Source organism: Malaya genurostris, chromosome 3 (assembly GCF_030247185.1).
Source record: "Malaya genurostris strain Urasoe2022 chromosome 3, Malgen_1.1, whole genome shotgun sequence".
Taxonomy (NCBI): domain Eukaryota; kingdom Metazoa; phylum Arthropoda; class Insecta; order Diptera; family Culicidae; genus Malaya; species Malaya genurostris.
Window position 1 is genome coordinate 46,007,313 of NC_080572.1, and position 19,767 is coordinate 46,027,079.

General features: G+C 36.3%; 2 protein-coding genes across 4 annotated transcripts in view; both read right to left on the reverse strand.

Moving 5' to 3' along the window:
- Positions 1-7,275, reverse strand: part of LOC131435200 (paired box protein Pax-6-like) — a 160,701-nt gene extending 153,426 nt beyond the window's left edge. For 2 of the 3 annotated variants that reach the window (XM_058602842.1, XM_058602841.1), the window contains exon 1: positions 5,953-7,275. In XM_058602842.1, coding sequence (XP_058458825.1) covers positions 5,953-6,106 — 154 coding nt within the window. In that variant the 5' untranslated portion in view covers positions 6,107-7,275. The remainder of the gene's footprint in view (positions 1-5,952) is intronic. The other variant, XM_058602843.1, reaches the window with a different exon arrangement.
- Positions 7,276-15,458: 8,183 nt separating this feature from the next.
- On the reverse strand, positions 15,459-18,130 carry LOC131433787 (uncharacterized). The gene is made up of 5 exons (XM_058600384.1): positions 16,869-18,130; positions 16,310-16,810; positions 15,937-16,244; positions 15,569-15,795; positions 15,459-15,489 (listed from the first exon to the last, which is right to left on the reverse strand). Exons 1-5 carry the CDS (start codon positions 17,440-17,442, stop codon positions 15,459-15,461), a joined length of 1,641 nt encoding a protein of 546 aa, XP_058456367.1. The 5' UTR covers positions 17,443-18,130.
- Positions 18,131-19,767: the final 1,637 nt, after the last annotated feature.

The following is a 19,767-nucleotide window of genomic DNA, read 5'->3' on the forward strand; positions in this document are numbered from 1 at the left end:
CGTACATTTGCTTCATATACATGTGTTGAAATACCATTAAAAACTCATCAGTTCTACATGCTACTGTAAAACTTATATAAAATCACAAAATAGATAATACTCAGCTGTACTAATGCAGATATTGATTGATTGATTCCTGCACACAATGTATAAATGTCAAAATAGGAAGACAAAAATAGCTTCGCTATGCCTTTAATACATTCTTCTTTATTATAAACAACACAGCAATGTAGAAGGCAAAAAATAGCAGCTCAGAACAGTAATCAGCATATCTGTTAAATATTTTATTTGAATAAGCTGAATGTACAAGATAAATGCCAACGTAATTTCCAAACTTCCATTCCAGAAATTAGCTGGATATTTTAATTTGTTTCATAAAGCTTTTTTCCAATCCATTCAATTCTTACACAGTTCGAAAAAATCTTGTGATTTTACAGCTTATAAGATGCACATAAATGGAGCGTCATATTTCACACAAATTTATATTCAAGAACATGTAAAATTGGTTGATTTGAAAATTACATGCCTTGATTCGAATGAAAAAAAAAACAAAAGATCAATAACACAGCGCGACTTGAACCGAGAAACATTAGATCACAAGCACATCGGTTACCCGATTGAACCACAGTGCTCATATCTGTTCATTGAATAATTGATACATATAAATCCATACAGCGGTACTGGCTAGCCGAGTGCAAATTACGTGTAAAATTCTGTTTGAGTGGAATAATACGTCATTTGAAAAATTAAGTAGTTGTGAATTGTATCGTTTGTAGAATTCTGTCACCAGTAAAATTCATAATATTTTTATGTGAAGGTACAATGAAAGCAGTTTCATCGTTGCTGCTTGATAAATGAAAAGCAGCACTGTTTTTGTCAGGCAAACTGAACTGTCAGTTTTCAATTTTCCAAAAAAAAACCCTAAGCAATATTTCGGTATTATAACATTATACTTGTTCCATAATACCACTAAAAGAATATTTACAGTGTGAAATCGCCAATGCTTGTTAAATTTTTACTAGCATTTTATAATCATATCAAGCAAACACGATAGTTAGGCCTGGATTCCATTTGAAGATAGGCCAGATTTTTTAAATTTTAGTTTTGTTTTTTGATTATAGAGGTTGTTTTAACCATGAGGTCATCCGCCTCTTCGGGCCAGAAAAGTTGTCTGACCTTATTTGAGTAGAGTTGGGAATCGAACACAGGTAGGCTGCGTGAAAGGTATCGACTTACCCATCACGCTATACCCGACCCCCAGATTTTTTCAATGTTTCAATTGATTGCTAAACTATTCGTTTCAATAAAAACATTTTTCTTAACTTCTTATTCTTAATTTTTCCGGGAGAAATATTTTCTTATATATTTCTTCGAGCTTTAAGGAAAATATTTATTATTTTGGTATTTCTAATTTTCAAGTTATTTCTCGCCATTAAAGACTATAATTTTAATGATAAAAAACATTTCCTTACGTTTCGTCTTCGACTTGAAGCTTCATTAACAGTATATATTGTGTTGATCATGCCACCTGATGGTTCAACATAAAATGGCTAAGCAGACGTAAAGTTTATGCTACTTGCTAAACAGTTTTTGAATCAAAAAGTCAATGACTGAAGTGCTGGAAGAACGGGAAATTCATTTATGTCGTTTTCGCTTGATACCAAACCTAACCCAGTTTCCACCCTAACTGCTGTCAAACCGTTTGTTTGAAGCTAGTTTCGAACCTAGTTTTAACGTTTTTGAACTGAAAATCGAGTCAGTTTCGAACCTGGTTGTTATATCAGGTTTGCTCAAACCGCCGTTGCTAAGCGCGAAAACAACACAGTTTCGTGAAAAGTGTTTGTTTGATGAAACTACCCTGGGTCAGTTTCAGTTTTCTCAAGCGAAAACGACATAATATTATATGTTAATGTTAATAATGTCGATGAATCCGTCATACTGATTTTTCGGTAAGTTGAATAGGTAAAAGCAAAATATACACTGAAGTCTTTTTTTATGCGAGTTTACGTACCGCATAAAAAACCGCATAAAAAAACCAAATAAATCTGGTAATTCGCATAAAAAACCGAATAACTCTGAAAATTCGCATAAAAAACCGGATAACTCTGAAACTTCGCATGAAAAACGTCCCATAAAAAATCGCATAAAAAAAACCTTAGCAAGTCTTTTTTTATGCGAGTTTACGTACCGCATAAAAAAATAAACCGCATAACTCTGAAAATTTGTATAAAAAAAGTCGCATAAAAAAATCACATAAAAAAAGACCTTATGTATTTATATGATTGATCATTTCATTCCTTATAGTCGCTAGTGGAGTTTTAGCTAGATTACATGTCACACTCCAAATCAATACGAGAAAAGTTAAAAAAAGGCAAATCTCGGTAGCCAGCTGCTCAGATCAACCAATCAATAAATTTTTATTTCGAGAAAATAGAACGTATAGGTAATCTAACCGCTCATGAAGTCTATAACCCTTTGCATAGTGACTTCAGTGGTTTGATTCAATATGTAGAAAATTTAATACATGTAACGAAGTGGCAACCAGGAGAGACCAAGTTCAAGATCAGAATCTTATAAACACTGATGAGATTTGGCATCGTTGCACTAATAGAAGAATTTAAAGTAAATCGAGGGGGATGTCAGTAATTCATTTAATTATTGCTAATGATATATTTACTAGAGTTTAATTCCACTTTGATTACCTTATATCTAGTATCCGCCATTTTCCTTATTATAATACACGGGCAAAATTCCGATTCAAGGATTGAGCAAAACGAGTCATGGTTTGGGGAAAATAGTATAGTTTCATGTTATGATAATACACCATGATTAAAAGTTCTCGGATCATGATCCATTTGGACTGATATCGTTGAAAGTTAGCGTAACGCATTTGACTTTGTTGGGTATAACTTCAGGCGTCTTTCGGCTACGATGGTAATCTTTGCAACATAAATTCAGGCGTTATGTTTTAAAATATGAACATTTTAAATATGAGTTAAATGGAATGGTGTGAAAGTGTATGGCGTATTGTTTATACGATTTCAACTAATGTCTCAAATAATGTACATTTGAATAGCAAAACAGTGAAAAGCACAACAAATTTCTTTTAATCTGAAGCATCAACAATTTAGATATGTTTTTGAACAATCATGACATCTAAAATAACGTGTTTACTTGCGTTCATTGCTCCAGATTTGACTTTTTGTTTCAGAATTTGAAAAACGAACTGCATGAAAATACATATGTGAATCAAACCTCTTAAAAAGATACTCTATGTTGAATTCTTGCAAATACCGCGGATCGATTTTTCCTTTTTTGTTTTAAAAACACCGTTTGCAAAATCGTCTTATTTGAAATATTTAGGTGAATCAATACAGCTTGTGTTCTTTTCAGTAGTTCATGCTTTTCAATGTCTGCTATTTGTCTTACCATTAATCTATTAACTAATCCATCACATCACTTGAGGCAGAAGGTTCAAAGTGATATCCGGATACAAAACTGGAGTTACGAGCTTTAAAAGAAATACATTCCTCAAGTAACGCATTTTCGGACCATGATTAATTTTCATGGGAGAAGACTTTTTGCTCATAGTTTCATGAGAAGTTAAAATGATTGGTTTCATGATTTTCTAATCATGACAGCAGTAACGGATTTCTTTCCGTGTAAGCATGTTAATGCTTATACCGGTCATCAATATATGATAATCGTCGGCAAAACCATAAGTCGGAAATCCAAGGTTATTAAGTTTCCTTAACAAACTATCAGCGACTAGGTTCCATAAAAGTGGGGATAGTACACCACCTTGAGGACACCCACAGACACTCAGCTTTCTAATCTCTGGCCTGCCGAAGCGATGATCAAAGAAGTTGATTGCTAAGCATTGCGTGTATCCAGTAAGGGAAAAACCCAAGATATTCCGTTCACGACTGCAATGTTTAACCTCCTGCAGCCATTCAGCCATCGGTACGGAAATACACCTTGACTTAGGAGTTCCTATTTTTGTGGCCTTTTACGACATGGAACAGGAAACCAGTGGATCAATTCTTGGTAAAAAATAATTCCGCCGGATGCCACACGGCTTACCTGTTTGGTGGACTTATACCATCGGTACAGATGGACCGTAGCGTTATTCTTAGCCAGTTGGGAAACCGCTACCGACACTACACGGCTATCTAGGCTGCTCAGAGAGGGAAAGTTGACATTGATGTGAAAAGTAAGCATCGCTTTACAGATCATTTTGCGTATATCATAAATTTAGCCAGATTTTCTATGCATATCCATGAATAATTGATCAACACACCGCTTGTTTTGCTTGGTTAGTGCAACGACAACACCGTTGTTGACAAACGGTGAGGTGATTTCATGTTCAAAAGAAATTTGAACTTGTCATACTGAAACCAAATAATTATACACTAACGCATATTTGAAACGATAGATGGTAGGACAAATTATTAATCTAACAAGTTATTTTTATGCTCATAGCCTTTGTAAGTATTGTAGGTAACTAATACAATTATTAATTGGGGGAACGGTATAAAGCGTGATTTGATTTTCAATAAACATAGTGCTGTATGTAACAATGGTGAGTAAAATAATTCTAATGAAATGAACTTTTCATTGGAATATTAGTGCATTAAAAAAATTCTTTGCCTCAAAATGGACTAGAAAACGTGGAGTTTACTTCGAGAACTAAAAATAAGGAAATATATGTTAAATTTCATGATCTATGAGTAGTGGTTTAAATTGCTTACCCTATGTGTGTTGCAAATGTGGTCACTGTAACTATCCGTCCAGGAAGCGGCACATGAAAGTTATCTAACTTTTTTGCTCATGTCGAAGTCAAACATAATAAAATGTTTAATACCAATAATGTATAATTGAACAATCCAGAAAACGACCAGCTTCCAGTGTTGAATAAATTGAATAAATTTGTTAAAAATACACTTTGTACAGTAATTATAATTATAGTTTCTTATTGCCGAAAATTCATGTTGATGTTGAAGTACAACAATGTACTAGTGCAACTGATATTATACCTGATATTGAAAACGACGGATCGGATTGGGCTAAATATGTAAATACATATTAGTCACAATCTCAAAAGCATAACATAAATCACACAGAAAGTAATTATGAATTTTACTCTATGGCTCAGTCGACTATCTGGTGTGCTTTCTGATCTAATGTTTTTCGGTTCAAGTCGCGTTGTTGCTGTCGATCTTTTGATTTATATTCCATTCGTTTTAAAGCCATGTAATTTTCAAATCACACAATTTTTCATCTTCTTGAATATAAATTTGTGTAAAATACAACGCTCCATTTATGTGCATCTGATAAGATGTAAAATCACAAGAATTTTTCGAACTGTGCAGGGTATATACGCTACTTTAAAAAAAAATTACTTCATATTACACAAGAGAACAGTCAGATAATAAAAATGTTCTGTTTAGCAAATGAAACTTAGTCTAACTATTAATTATTTCTCTCAGTTAAGATGTGAGCCGATAATATTGAGATGCATCATCTACTGATTTCATTAATAAAGAATAATATGCATTTCGAAGAATATCAATGTTGTCTCTGTCCTTTGAAGTGAATTTTCGCCACAAGGCTATCTTTTCATTCGAAATCAGAATCAACTCAATACTGTCATCCCACTTCAAATGAATGACATCGAAGTAGAGGGAGCGATGAAAAGTGTTTCATTGATTCATGAGAGAAGTTTAGTTTTAAGATGACGCCTTCTTTCAACAACGAAATGATTTCTGCTAATCTAATCGCTCCACTGAAACAAAGATCTGTTGTTCGCTAATGTTTTCTACACTATCTTCTACATTCTCCCGTACACCAGTGAATCACAACGGTTTCGTTGCGGAGACAGCTAAACAAAATTATTCGCTTTCAAAACACCGTCGGCACGCGGCGGGGGAGGACAAGCAAAAAGTGACTTACCAGTAGGCGATAATTGCAGCGTCGGTGGCGGAGGCGCCTGGTGCTGACCGGGTAACCCTCCGGGTGCCCTCGGTGGTTCCATGCTCCACGGGGCGGCTCCACTGGTCGGCAGCTGTGCGAACTCACTCCCGATGGCGGATCCTATCAACATCATATAGGAAGCGGTCGGTTTTTTTTGGGGTGCCGAAGCGCCTTCGCGGAATCAAGTTCAGAACCAACGATGACGAAGTCAGGTTTCAGAACCGATCGCAGTCGCACACTCTCCCACGGGTGCACTCACCAAAGACACACCAGTCGTTCGAATTGCTAGAACTACACCGAACCCGAAGCGAGATAGACCTTTTTTCCGTCCAGCGCGCAATGGGTCTCCGGGGGTTAGTGAAATTAATTATTTCATTAAAAGTTGATCGGAAAACAAATAGCACTGACACTTGGCCTGTCCCGATCTTTATACGGTTATGTCCACTTCGGATGTATCGGTGTTCAGCCTGGCAAGCCCGGCTCGTGAGATCGTTAATTAAAAGCGCGAAGGTAGGAATTTTTCATCACGTTTCTTTATTGGGCGTTTCTGTTTAATTATCACAAAACTTCCAGCACTTATCAGCACTTGTCGATTATTCACTTATCGCTTCCAAACTGGGGTCGCATTCGATTGCTACATTTTCTCACTTCGATCAGCAGGTTTTGGTTTCCAGCGAAAGGAAGTTTGCCGAGAAGGGCGCTCGCTGATCGAATTTCACCGATCCGCACAAAACCACGCAATATTTCACAGCTAACAGGTTTTGGTCTTCACCAATGGCGGAGGGAAACCAGATTTTGTGTAATGTACAACCGAAACAACCTTCCGATTTGCGTGTGCACACACAGGATTCGCACTCACTGTTTTTCAAGGTCTGTCTCTGGACGAGGAACCCCTGCGGGTCCTAGCAGCCGCTTCAGTAATTACAACAACAGCAAAAACAACCACAAGAACACTGCCAACTACGATCCGGATATTGACCGGTCCCAAGTGGAAACATTGCGCACCACAGAGCAGTAGAAGGCAAATGAAAAAAAAACAACTCTCGAAAAATCTCCGCGATGAACCGGCCGCGATCGACACACACACCGGGTTTGATCGAACAGCGTGCAGGTAGTGGACAGCAGCTCTTGGTTACCAGTGTCAGACTGAAAGGCAGGAAACGAGAAGCACGAAAGCGTTGAGCAAAATCAAGCACCCGTTGAGCTTGGAGAGCCACACAGCCACCGTTGCGCGCGGAACACAACTACCACTGCACCTCACGGTACTGAAGGAAGGCTCGCACTCATTCGATTGTTAGCTGGTTCGCTTGTTCGTTCGCTCGCTCGCTCGCTCTTGCGTTCGTTCGTTCGTTCATTTCCTCGCCTGTAAGACGGCTCAGGTGTTTAGCACCGTCGGCAGGTAGGCAACCAGGTAGGTGGGTAGGCTTCGACCTGAGTAGCACTAGTTGTCCTGCTTGGTCCGATGGCGAGCGGGAGCAAGATAGCGCGCGAAATTGGTCGCACCCACTGAGTTTACGTGGTCTTTCACTTGGTGGTTCGCAGAGTGAAAACAGGATAAGGGTAATGGGTAGTGGATTTTGATGAAGTAGGTACGAGAACGTAATCTCTATTAACCACCAGCAGCAGCAAAAGCAGCAATCGAATCGGGGCGTCAATGTGTTGAACGGTGGCGCAGAATTTTCCGCACCTTGGCGTAAACTGTTGAGTGTTTGATAAAAGGCGACGGCTAGCACATTGCAGCCTTTTGAACTGAGATATTTTTTTCTGTGGAATAAAGCACTTGAACATCAGTTGAAATTACTAGGTGGAGGATTTGCGTCTTGGATTTGTTATGGATAGTAGGAATGGTTATAAGTTTTTGATAACTTTGTTTTACTAACGACCAAACATAACAACGTCAGAGGATTCACAAAGATTATTCTTTAATTCTAATTTGTTGTTTTTGGGCAAATGGTCGGTTGTGACTGCAGGGATGCAAACTGCCTCCCCTTTTTTATTACTGTAGCCTGTTAACCCACAGTTACATTTTCTATTATTCGTACTGTACCACGCTGCTGCATCCAATCTAAAATTCTATTACAGTAGGCATGCGAAGCAGTATCGCGTTAAAATCTTCCGCCGAAATCACCGCCTCTTGAAGTAGGTAGAAATTCTATTTTTCTAAATTTTACTGTCTCCTTGTTCGCGCTACTGTAGCATAAAAAATGTAGCTCGCTACAGTAGAAAAACGTACTTTGCCGTTGTAGAAAAATGTTAATTAGTGCGATAGAAAAATGTACTTTATCGCGGTGGTTAACAGTGGTATCGAAGAACAGTAAGCGCAGCACATTGTCTATATGCTTCGCTATTTAAAGATGATTTTCGCTTATTCAGAATGTTTATAAAGTAGTATTGCTAATATCATTTATTAAACCCCGGTTTTAAGCTTTTGATCGTTGTCAGGAGGTATTAATGGTTGGTTTTGCAAAAGGGTATTAATGAAGTATTTTTCTCGAACCAAAAATGTTTTGAAGTAAAATTATTAAGTTACACAATTATTCATCAACAGTTTCACTTTTTCTGTACCATTTTATTCCACTATTTCACTGTCACGTTATTACACTTTCACAAAGTCACTATACTTTAATGAAGCATAACAAACGTTACAATACAGATACGCGTATTTCGGAATGTTACTTACATCCTTCTTCAGTGTATCGGTTTTATAAGTTTGTTTTTAATTACAGGTACAGAAAAAGTGAAACTGTTGAATACATTCCACTAACAGCTCCAGGTAAAAAATAGTGACAATTATTCATGTTTTTCAAATAAAGAAATTATGTAATCGCTGTGAGAATCAACTTTTGAATAGAGGCCGAGAGTCTTATACCGTTTGAATCAGTTCACTTAGTTCGCAAAGTGACTGTGTGATTAGTTCAATAAATTATTCATGTTTTCTGGACTTGTTAATTGATGGACAAGTAAACCCAATTCGACTTTACTGGTTCCGGAAAGTAGTGGGCGAAAGATATTTTTAAAATAGTTTGATCGATTTTCACTAACTTCGTATAAAATTGAAAGATTAGTTCCGAAATGACATATTTATACGTGTAAAATTATTCAAACCGTGATATGAACAAAATAATAAAATCAATGAGTATTTCGATCGAAATGAATGAAAAACTCACTCGGAATGGAAATACTCGGAACTCTGCCAGTTAGAATGTTTTGTTATTTTGAGAACAAATTAACGGATTAATGAGTGCGGCTCAATATAATCAGTAATTGAACACAGTACTAAAAAAAACAAATTAGAATAGTAACTTAAGCCGCCATAGTTAGATTCATTATACTCTATTTGTACTACCGTCAATCATATGTATTAAAAAAAGTTTTGTACTGTGTTACAACATGCAGATCATCCAAATTTATTTACATTTGTAAGATCACCATCTTGCTATCCCCGTCAGCTGATTGTTCATTTATATTATTTTTCCAAAGGTGTCTGACAGCAACCTAAGGACCACTACGGGTTTTTACATTTTTCATTATGCTACGCACGAAACACAGAATTGAGCCAGAAATCGGTTATATCAATCGAACGCAAATGCACGAAACAAATGCACGTAGTGTTATAAAATATCTAGTATATTTACATATCCAGAGCCACTTCAGTAAACTCGAAGAAAATTAAATCTCTGATACACAAATAATTTCAACTGCACTGACTATGTCAAACGGAAACCTTTATGATAATTGTTAGGTTAGGTTAGGTAGAGCTAACACAAAACCTATATCAGAGAAACGCTGGAATGGCGACTTAGCCCACAGTGGGAAGTTTGGGCCATCCTCATCTAATAAGAAAAATCAGTAAAATATTGATGACTTTCGAACAGCTCAACAGTAACATCAGTAAAAAGTATCATTTACCGAGCGATCGGTAGAGCTGAGCTAAGACTCATTTCTTCATAATTTTATACTGAATTATTCATCACTCCATACTGAAGTTTGGGGACATTTACATAAAAATTGTAAATACACGAGATTGGTAAGCTGTAGAACATTACTGCTATTTTGGTCGGTTTGGATGAAAACCTGGTAAAATTTCATCTTTGGTCCCACAAAATCGATTTCTTTAAGTGTGCTCGAAGAAACATAAGGCTTACTGCCCAAAACATGGAAAGTATTCAGATATCGAAGACTATATCTTTCTGAAATCGTTATTAGCTTTTCAATTTCAGTAAATTATGTAATTATCCGAAATTTAATTTGTGCTGATGATGATCGTTAGAAAGAACCTTACGTATATTAGTAAAACAAAGGTTTATCATTTGTATTTTTTATTCTCATGTTTACCGGAATCAGTAGAAAATCAACGCACCTTTTATAGATTTTACGATGGATTATTCTTTTGCTTGGGATTCACTAAAAAAAAATTTTTTTGACGTAAAATGATTTCCACTTCGAGTCACTAAAACTCTAAACGTAGCGAAATAACTAACGATTTCTTTAAACTCGACATTTGGTTTTTCTAGTTGAGAGAGAGAGAGTTGTACAACCAATACTGATCGTTCAATAAAAATACATCTTTAAAGATAGTAACATCGACAAAAGGTTCAAAGAGAAAATCAAATTTCTTCTTGTCCTTATTTTATTAAACCTAGCTTCTATTGGGTTGTAAACACAGTCTAAATATATTGTATGCATGGTTAGATTACAGGAAAAGGCTTCTGTGTTTCCGTTGAAGAGACTTAAAAAAGTTCTTTGAAAAATCCCTTAGAAATGCATACATTTGAAATAAAGATATAACTAGAAATAAAAATGCAAGTAAAAAATGAAAATGTCCGCTTCAGAAAACATGATTTTTTTTAGTAGGGTAAGTTGAAATATGGGGCATTCTGAGTGCATTCGCGAAGGTAATAACACTTGTATTATGCACAATTATGCCGTAATCTGATTTTTCAGAGCCGAAACAAAGATGTTTCATCCGATTTTATCATAATTTGTTGATTGGTAGTCGCGTAATCTTCGAAATAACGCGGTAGCTCCACAAATGAAATGATTATTAGTACAATAACCCTATGTAAGATGAATGCATTTCTATAGCCATAAATTTTAATCTTTTAGTAGTCTGGATTATTCTAAACATAAAATATAGTCAACATAAAAATTTTTAAGATAGGCTCATTCAAATGCAATTATCAATAATATCAACGAATTCCTATTCAATAAAATATAATCATTTGTTCAAATAGATAAATAATTCGTCTATACGCAAAACTAATACTAATACATACTTTCACTACACACCTTCTGAGCAAACACGGTAAAGTACAGCGGTAGAATACATTTTCGTCCGCAGCTGTAGAATACATTTTTTTCGTTGGCGGTAGGAAGCTACAGTACATTTAGGAAAACTACGGGAGTTTCAAACAGCAGTACAAGGCCGTACCATCAAGAAAAGTTAGAATGGAGTAGAACAAAATTTAGTTTTACCTGTACCGTTCTGATCGTCGCTGGTACTCTCTCTCTGCGGTAAATGTACCATCAATCAGTTGCAGCAGGCTGTAGAATTTTGAATGTGTAGAATGTACAAGGATAAACGTATTCTACCGCTACCGTTTGCATCCCTGGTTGTGAGTTGATGCGGATTCGTCCGGCGAACGACCATAAGTTTTAAAGCCGATACATATAAAACAAAATAATGCGGATTTGTACTGTATTTCTGCTCCATCTCGATGTAAATAATTGAAGTCCTACTAACTGGACAGTCTCAGTTTTATTCTTGTTTTGTGAAATATAGTTTTTTCGAGTTTCGATTTTCGATATTCAGTACAACTATTCAATAATTATCATTATCATGACCATACTCACATATCAGTTCCAGTTCCATCAGTTCCGATTTCCGCCATGTTTAACACTAAACATACAAACACTTTATATATTATACAAGGCGGGTCATTTAAAGTGGAAACATTTGTTTCTGAACAAAATATAATCGATTGTTAGTCGAGCTGTATGGCATGTTGCACCGTTCTGTTGAAACAAAATCATTTATCATGGCTTGATAACGATCGCCATCGATAGTTTTCGTTGCTCCATCATCGTCTTGGAAAAAATAGAGACAAATCATCATATCTGCACAAACTCCTCTTAAAGTTAAATGGATTGCAGTAACGATTTTTGGTTTTTGAATTCATTTTTACACCGCGATCTTATTTGTAATGTTGCTTTATTGTTAGTCAAAGTTAGGATTCGATCAGTGGCGCGACACACTCCGGGCGTGTAGGTCGTGATTGAAAAATTCATTGCTCCGAAAGTATTAATCTTTCCACTCTGAAACTTTGCCAAGATTGAGTTAAATTCCAAAGGCTTCTTTTTTTAACTAAAAAAATTAGGCCCAAGTTTGATTTTTTTAATTTTTTTATAAGTTTTTAACTTTTTTCATTAAATAAACTATAAAGGTTGTTTTATGGAATCACTTATTTGAAAACTAAGGAAAATTATTATTATCAATATCATTTATTTTACCCCGGCTTTAACCATTTGGTTGTTCACCGGGGGAAGCTAAAGAAAAGACGCACATTTCGTATCCAAACGAATTTTTGTATCTTTATATTTTACAGTATAGGCTGTTGGAAAAAGATTCTTTTCTGTGAATGCGAAACATCAAAAAAACATATCTCGAATATTCCACGTACCATATTGAAATAAAAAAATACGTATCCCATATTTTCGAGTACTTTACCGAAAAAAAATAGTTAGATGAAAAAATATATAAAAAAGGATGTAAGTTTGTATGTTTGTAACGACATAACTTTGGAACTACTGACCGGTTTGCCACCAAACTTGGCACAGCTACTTCTTGCGCTTCAGAGATGGTCATAAGGGTATTCTTTTTATGGAGAAGAAAGCGTAGTAAGTGTCCTTAACAGGGAGGGGTCATGAAAAAATTCATATAATTTGATGATAATCATTGAAACATTTTGCATACCTTAGATATAACTATATGGGGGTTGGATGTAACAAGTTCTCTTATAAAGGGGGGTGTAATGTTTAAAACGGCATAACTCCGGAACTACTGAACGAATTGCAACCAAACTTGGTATAGATACTTCTTGCTCTTAAGAGATGGTCATAAGGGTATTTTAATGGGGGAGAGCGTAGTAAGTTTCATTAGCACGAAGGGCATGAAAAATTTATCTAATTTGACGTGTATCGATATTTTTTGAAGACTCTAGAGACATTTTTCATATATTAGATATGATTATATGAAGGGTGGATGTAGCAAGTGCCTTTACCAGAGGGAGTGTAATGTTTGTAACGGCATATCTCCGAAACTACTGAGCGGATTGATATCAAACTTGGCACTGAAATTTCTTTTTGCCTTTCTCATATAGGAAGGCTATGCAATCACTGTGAAAATCGACTTTTTAACCGAGGCCCCGATCCGACTTCCGGTTCCGGAGATATAGGATGATATGCACCAAAAAAATGAAAAAATATGCACTCACTTTTTTCAGAGATGGCTTAACCGATTTTCGCAAACTAAGATTCAAATAAAAGGTATTATGGTCCCATAGCTTGCTATTGAATTTCATTTGAAAGTGACTTTTGGTTCCGGAGTTATATGGCAATATGTGAAAATTTGAGACAAAGTTTTCACTCAATTATTTCTGGAACAACGCAACCAATTTTCGCAAACTAATATTCAAATGAAAGGTCTTATAATATCCTAAAAAAATTGTTCAACATTTTATCTGGATCCGACTTCCGATTCCGGAACTGAAGCGTGATAAGTGGAAAATTGCCAATTTTATTAGTATTTTTCCACGCATGATGGTTAAGAACAGGTACAAATCCCATAAAACTGTCTGATAAACTCTCCTAGTTTGCAGAGCTTGTTAGTTTGTGGGCATGAAAACTTAATTCGACACTACTGGTCCCCTCTTTTCCTGTTCCGAGAGCACCGAAAGTGGAGAAGAAAAACTCCTAAAACTAAATTCATTTCGATTTCTCTGCGATGCTTGAACCGATTTTCACAAATCTTGATTTGAATTAAAGTTCATACTGTTTTTAAAGCTACTGTGAAATATCATCCGGATCCAACTTCCGGTTCCGCAGTTACAGGGCAATGAGTGTCAAAGTTTTCACATCGCCATATAGAGGGCAATATGTACAACCAAGGATGCAAACTGCCTCCCATTTTTTATTACCGTAGTCTGCTTACCCACATCTACATTTTTTATTTTTCTTACTGTACCGTGTTGATGCATCCAAACTAAAATTCTATTACAGTAGGCGTGCGATGCAGTATCGCGTTAAAAACTACGGCTGGAACCACAGCCGTTCGAAGTAGGTAGAAATTATATTTTTCCACATTTTACTGCCTCCTTGTTCGCGCTACTGTACCACAAAAAAAAGTAGCTCGTGGCGGTAGAAAAATGTACTTTGCCGTTGTAGAAAAATGTACATGAGTGCGATAGAAAATGTACTTTACGGTAGGCGCTGCACATTGCCTATTTCGTTCATTATTTTGAAGATGACTTTCACGTATTCGCACGTGTGACTAGTCAATGAATGCTTTAAGGGCTTGTTGGTTGGACAAGTAAACTGAACTCGGCTATACCGGTTACCGTTTTCCTATTCGGGAAGCCTAAAAAATAATGGTTACAAAAGATTTCAAATGAAACTAACATCGATATCTTTGAGGTGGTTAGATCGCTTCTGGCAGTCTTCGAATCAAATAGAAGGGTCATTCGTTCGGAAATAATAATTTAATCGTTCTCCGGTGTGAAATAATTTTAACCGTTATATAGGGTAACAAAGGTATATTGGCCACTTCATATATTTTGGCCCACCTAACAAACTTTATCGATTTTATCGAATTTAATTGATGTGAAGTAACTCATGTTACATAAATTTGAAGGTAAACACATTAAATTACCTATTGCGGAAGGGTTTTTCAAAGATATTACAACATTTGATGGATATTTATTCAAAGTGGGCCAAAATAAAATCAATCCTAAAGTGGGCCAAAATACCTCTGTTACCCTAAATGAAGATAAAAAATAACATTTTTTTTGGTATTTAGATCAAATCAAAGTTATTAGATTGAGTGAAAAATTTCCATTTTCCGCATTTCGAAATGTTTTGATTGAATGTAAAAATTGTGATTCTGCACTTCGAACGAGTGATGTTTTTTTTTGTATGGAAAGCTCGAACTTCATCGAAATACACAATAGGAATGATTATTTGTTTATTTGATCGATTACGCAGAGAACAGGATTCAGCATATTATGAAGTAATACGATAGTCTATGATTTTTTCATCCAGTTTAGATATATTTAAGTAGTATTATATTTTATATCACAGTGCAGTGTCATCATTCCTGTTCTATAATTGAGGAATTGTCACTGATAAAAGATCATTGTTTAGTTTTACAACTAAAATATTCTCAAGCATAGAATCAGAAAGATTTGTTCTGTGTTCGGAAAGAACTAGTGCTAACGCACTAAACGCTCGTTCCACTGATACCTGTGTGGACGGCACAGACAAAACGCATAATGCAACATTTGCTAAATCCGGCTGAGACGATATACGATTAACCCAGTACTTCCAAACATCAAAGCTATAACTTTGATGCGGTTCTAAATCCAGTGCGTTAAGTTGCTGGTGTAATGTTACGGAACTGCAATTAGTATTGGGTAATCCTCCCCCTAGCATTTCGGTAAGGAATGTGTCGAACTCATCACTTTCGATTGTTTCCGTTGATTTACTTTCATTTTTCATTTCAATTTTTCGAATTTTGGAGAGACGGTCATTTGTAGCTATTAGAAATTGCTGTGGATGGAAGTTAAAAACATTAGTCAGAATTAAATTATATATATATATATATATATATATATATATATATATATATATATATATATATATATATATATATATATATATATATATATATATATATATATATATTGTTACCCTTGTCTCTAGTTTATCCTCCACAGTCAGAATATTTGAATTCAAATAATTTAATCTGGGATCCAACAACATACATGCTTTGAAAACCATACTAGTTTTCAAACCACTTAATCTGACGGTTAAAGCAGATACTAATTTTGTTGTTAATGCATTGGACGCTATCTTTTTAACTTCCATAATGGCCTTCAGCCACTGAATATAGAAGCAAGATAAGCTGACATGCTTCGACTGCATTTCTTTAGTGCACCTAAAAATGGGTTCGAATGCCTCAACATAATGACATATGAATTCCCAATGTGAATCAAGATCTATAAGTTTCAAGAATTCAGTTATATAAGGTAGTCAATTGCTCATTACATTCAATATAACTCACCAAGTACGTTGTATGAACTTCCCATTTCCCTATAAAAAAGCTCATGTGTCTTGAAATGTTCAAGCATAATGTAAACTCCTCCCCATCTGGTCCGAGAGAATAGTGGTGGCAATGGAGTTTTATGTATTTCGAAGGAGCTTTTATATATTATTTGCCGGCAAGTTACGGCTACTTTAGCAATTTCACGTATGCTAGAATCGTACGTTTTAACAACGTCGTGCACTGCCAACTGCATTGTATGCACTGCACAACGTACCAAACTAATTTCTTTCTCGTACTCTAACATAGACTGATCAGATAATACATCATCTGCATCTGCTTCTTCATCTATGAACGCAACCGCATCTTTCTGCATCTCCCGAACAGCGGCAATCATATTAGCACCGTTGTCACAAGTAACACTAAATAGTTGTTCTTGTGCGACTCCGTACATCTTCAGTACATCATCGATTTTTGACTTTAGGAATTTACCAGTCTGGCGACATTTAACTTCCATCATTGCTACAAAACAAATCATTTATATGCTTATACTACTTTGGCCAAATCAAAATAGCCTTACCTAGGGTTCTAATAATCACAGTATCATCTTTATTATATTGCGCATTTATGCCCACTACATGACGGCCATATCGGGACGCAGAGTCGACTTTAATGCATATTAATCGACCTTGCATTTCAGCTGCAATTTTTTCCCTAATATTTACTGCGCATTGTTCAATATGGCGGGAGATATTGTCTCGATTGATTTTAAATTTAAGTGCTTCGCAAATTGGATCTAGCAGTTCTCGAAAACCTTCCCATTCAACGGCGCATAGGGGCAAGTGATGAAGTGATACCATTTTTACCAAAGATTCAACCACAGCTTGTCTGTCGAGTGCTATTGATGTTTTAAGAATTTTCCTTTTCTTTTCTGGTGCATATCCTTGCTTCAGTAGTCCGTATTCCAGAGCCTTTTCCGGATGCACATTTCGTAAATGCTTAACAAAATTTCCGGGATCATAACTACTTTTTAATTTTTTGTACGTACAGTTTCGAGTAGAATCGATGTTACAAATTATAAAATCACCTTCACACTTATAACAATCATTGGCTATGTCCCGATAAAAACGCTTTATTTTCGATGAATCAGTCATTTTTCACGATCACGAATCGATTTGGAAAAAATAGGATTTCAGGAACAACAACATTCACTGTTAATGAAGGGAAAAAATTGACAAGTCGACGTAACCATTTCATAAGGTCACAAAAGTAAATTGTTTCTCTTTGTTTACTTTTTCATCTGCTAAAATCTAATCAGTACGTTTCAACGCAGCAAAGCATTGAATTCTTCATTTAAAAAGGGTCTTGAAAACAAATAATTCATTACACCATTCGGGAAGATTATCAAGCATATCAAACGATCTACTATTTAAATAAAATATAATCTGGTCTTGAGAAATACAAAAAAATCGTCAACACATAATGTTTATATATTAAATAATAATCATTTGTTAACGTTCAACGTAAACACGTGCGCTACCATTTTGAGCGAACAATGTAAAGTACAGCGGTAGAATACTTTTTTTCGACGGCGGTAGAAAGCTATATTACATTTTTAAAAGCGGCGGTAGCTTTGAGCAAATGTATCGCCCAGCCTACTGTAGAGTGCTGTAAACCTAAGAAAGAGTAGAATGAAGCAGAACAAAATATATTTTTACCTTCACCGTTCTCATCGTCGCTGGTACACTCTCTAGAGTAAATGTATCTACCAGCAGTTGTAGCAGGCGGTAGCACTTTGAGTGTGTAGAATGTAGGGAAAGAAATGTATTTTACCGGTACCGTTCGCATCACTGTGTACAACACCGAAAGAAGAAGAAAACACAAAATGAACAAGGCGTGTTTGTTCTTTTTCGTACACGTTGTGTAGTGATGTCAATAATAATAATAATAATAATAATAATAATAATAATAATAATAATAATAATAATAATAATAATAATAATAATAATAATAATAATAATAATAATAATAATAATAATAATAATAATAATAATAATAATAATAATAATAATAATAATAATAATGATAATAATAATAATAATAATAATAATAATAATAATAATAATAATAATAATAATAATAATAATAATAATAATAATAATAATAATAATAATCCAATTACATATTTATGCTGCTGATTCATGCTGTTTAGCTTGACTTACATATGCAGAAGTAACAGAAACGCAAGTTAGTTTCGTTTGTTAGATTTCGTTTACATCTTGTAAGTCACAGGAGATCTTCTGCAGGATACCTCCCCAAAATCAAGGGGGAGGTGATCCGATAGACTGATCGACCAGATCGGACGGAACAGAGAACCTTGTCCCGCCTCAGGGTGAGCCACACCCGCTCGTGGCAGCCATCCCTCCTGCCAACACTGTGGAGTCAGGCTCTCGGTAGAGCACATCCTCACCTACTGTCCCGAATTCCAAAACCTTAGATCCCAATACAACATTAGCTCCTCTATCCGCAACACCCTCTCCAACGATTCCGTCTCCGAAACTACCCTAATCCTTTTCCTAAAAGACGCCCGCCTCCTAAACCAAATTTAGTATCTTCCCCTCCCAACTAAATCCCCCTCAACTACCCCATCCCTCTTCCTCCTCCTTCTCTTTCAGAATCTCGGCGAAGACTCAGCATCCACTGCCCAGACCATCCGGACCACCGCTGCCGCACACCCAGTCGAGAAACTACACTGCTCCGTGGGCCATCCGCGGGGGGCGAACCCCCCCGGGATGTCGACCACGGCCCCCTTCTCTTTTAACCACTACACGGACCCCACCTAGATCCAACCTCTATCATCACCGACCACCAGAGCACTGTTTCACTACTACCCGAGGCACGACTTCGCCACCGCGAGAGGCTGGCCTCCCGGAACGCCGATCACTGAACCCCACTCCCAACGGACCTGCACCTGCAACCATCACCCGAATACAGGACCGAGACCAGGAGCCTGACCCCGACCTCCAGAAAACAATCCGCCACAGACCCAGCACCTAAGCGGCCATCCGCCGGGGGCGCTGCCCTCGGGGGTGTTACCCGCGGCCCGAAGCTGTAACATCAAACCCAGACCAGCGCAGAAAAAGAGTCTTTTACGTAGTCTTAAGCTTATCCTTATCTTCTATCTTTCTTTATCTCTATCCCCTCACAATCTATGACATATAAACCGATACCATGAAATGTAACCATTATTACTGACTCTATGTAAAAACTCTCCCCTTTTTCCCTAAATGCCCCACCTTATATCTCCCAGCCACCCCCAAATCCCTATCCCAATCTGATACAAACCCGGTAAACGATCATTATTAGGTTTAAACCGGGGGTAAATAAACGATATAAAAAAAGATTTCGTTTAATTGATTTAATCGAAATAGAGCATGAGATAGTAAGTATAGGTTTAACTACGTTCAAAGCTGTTCCAA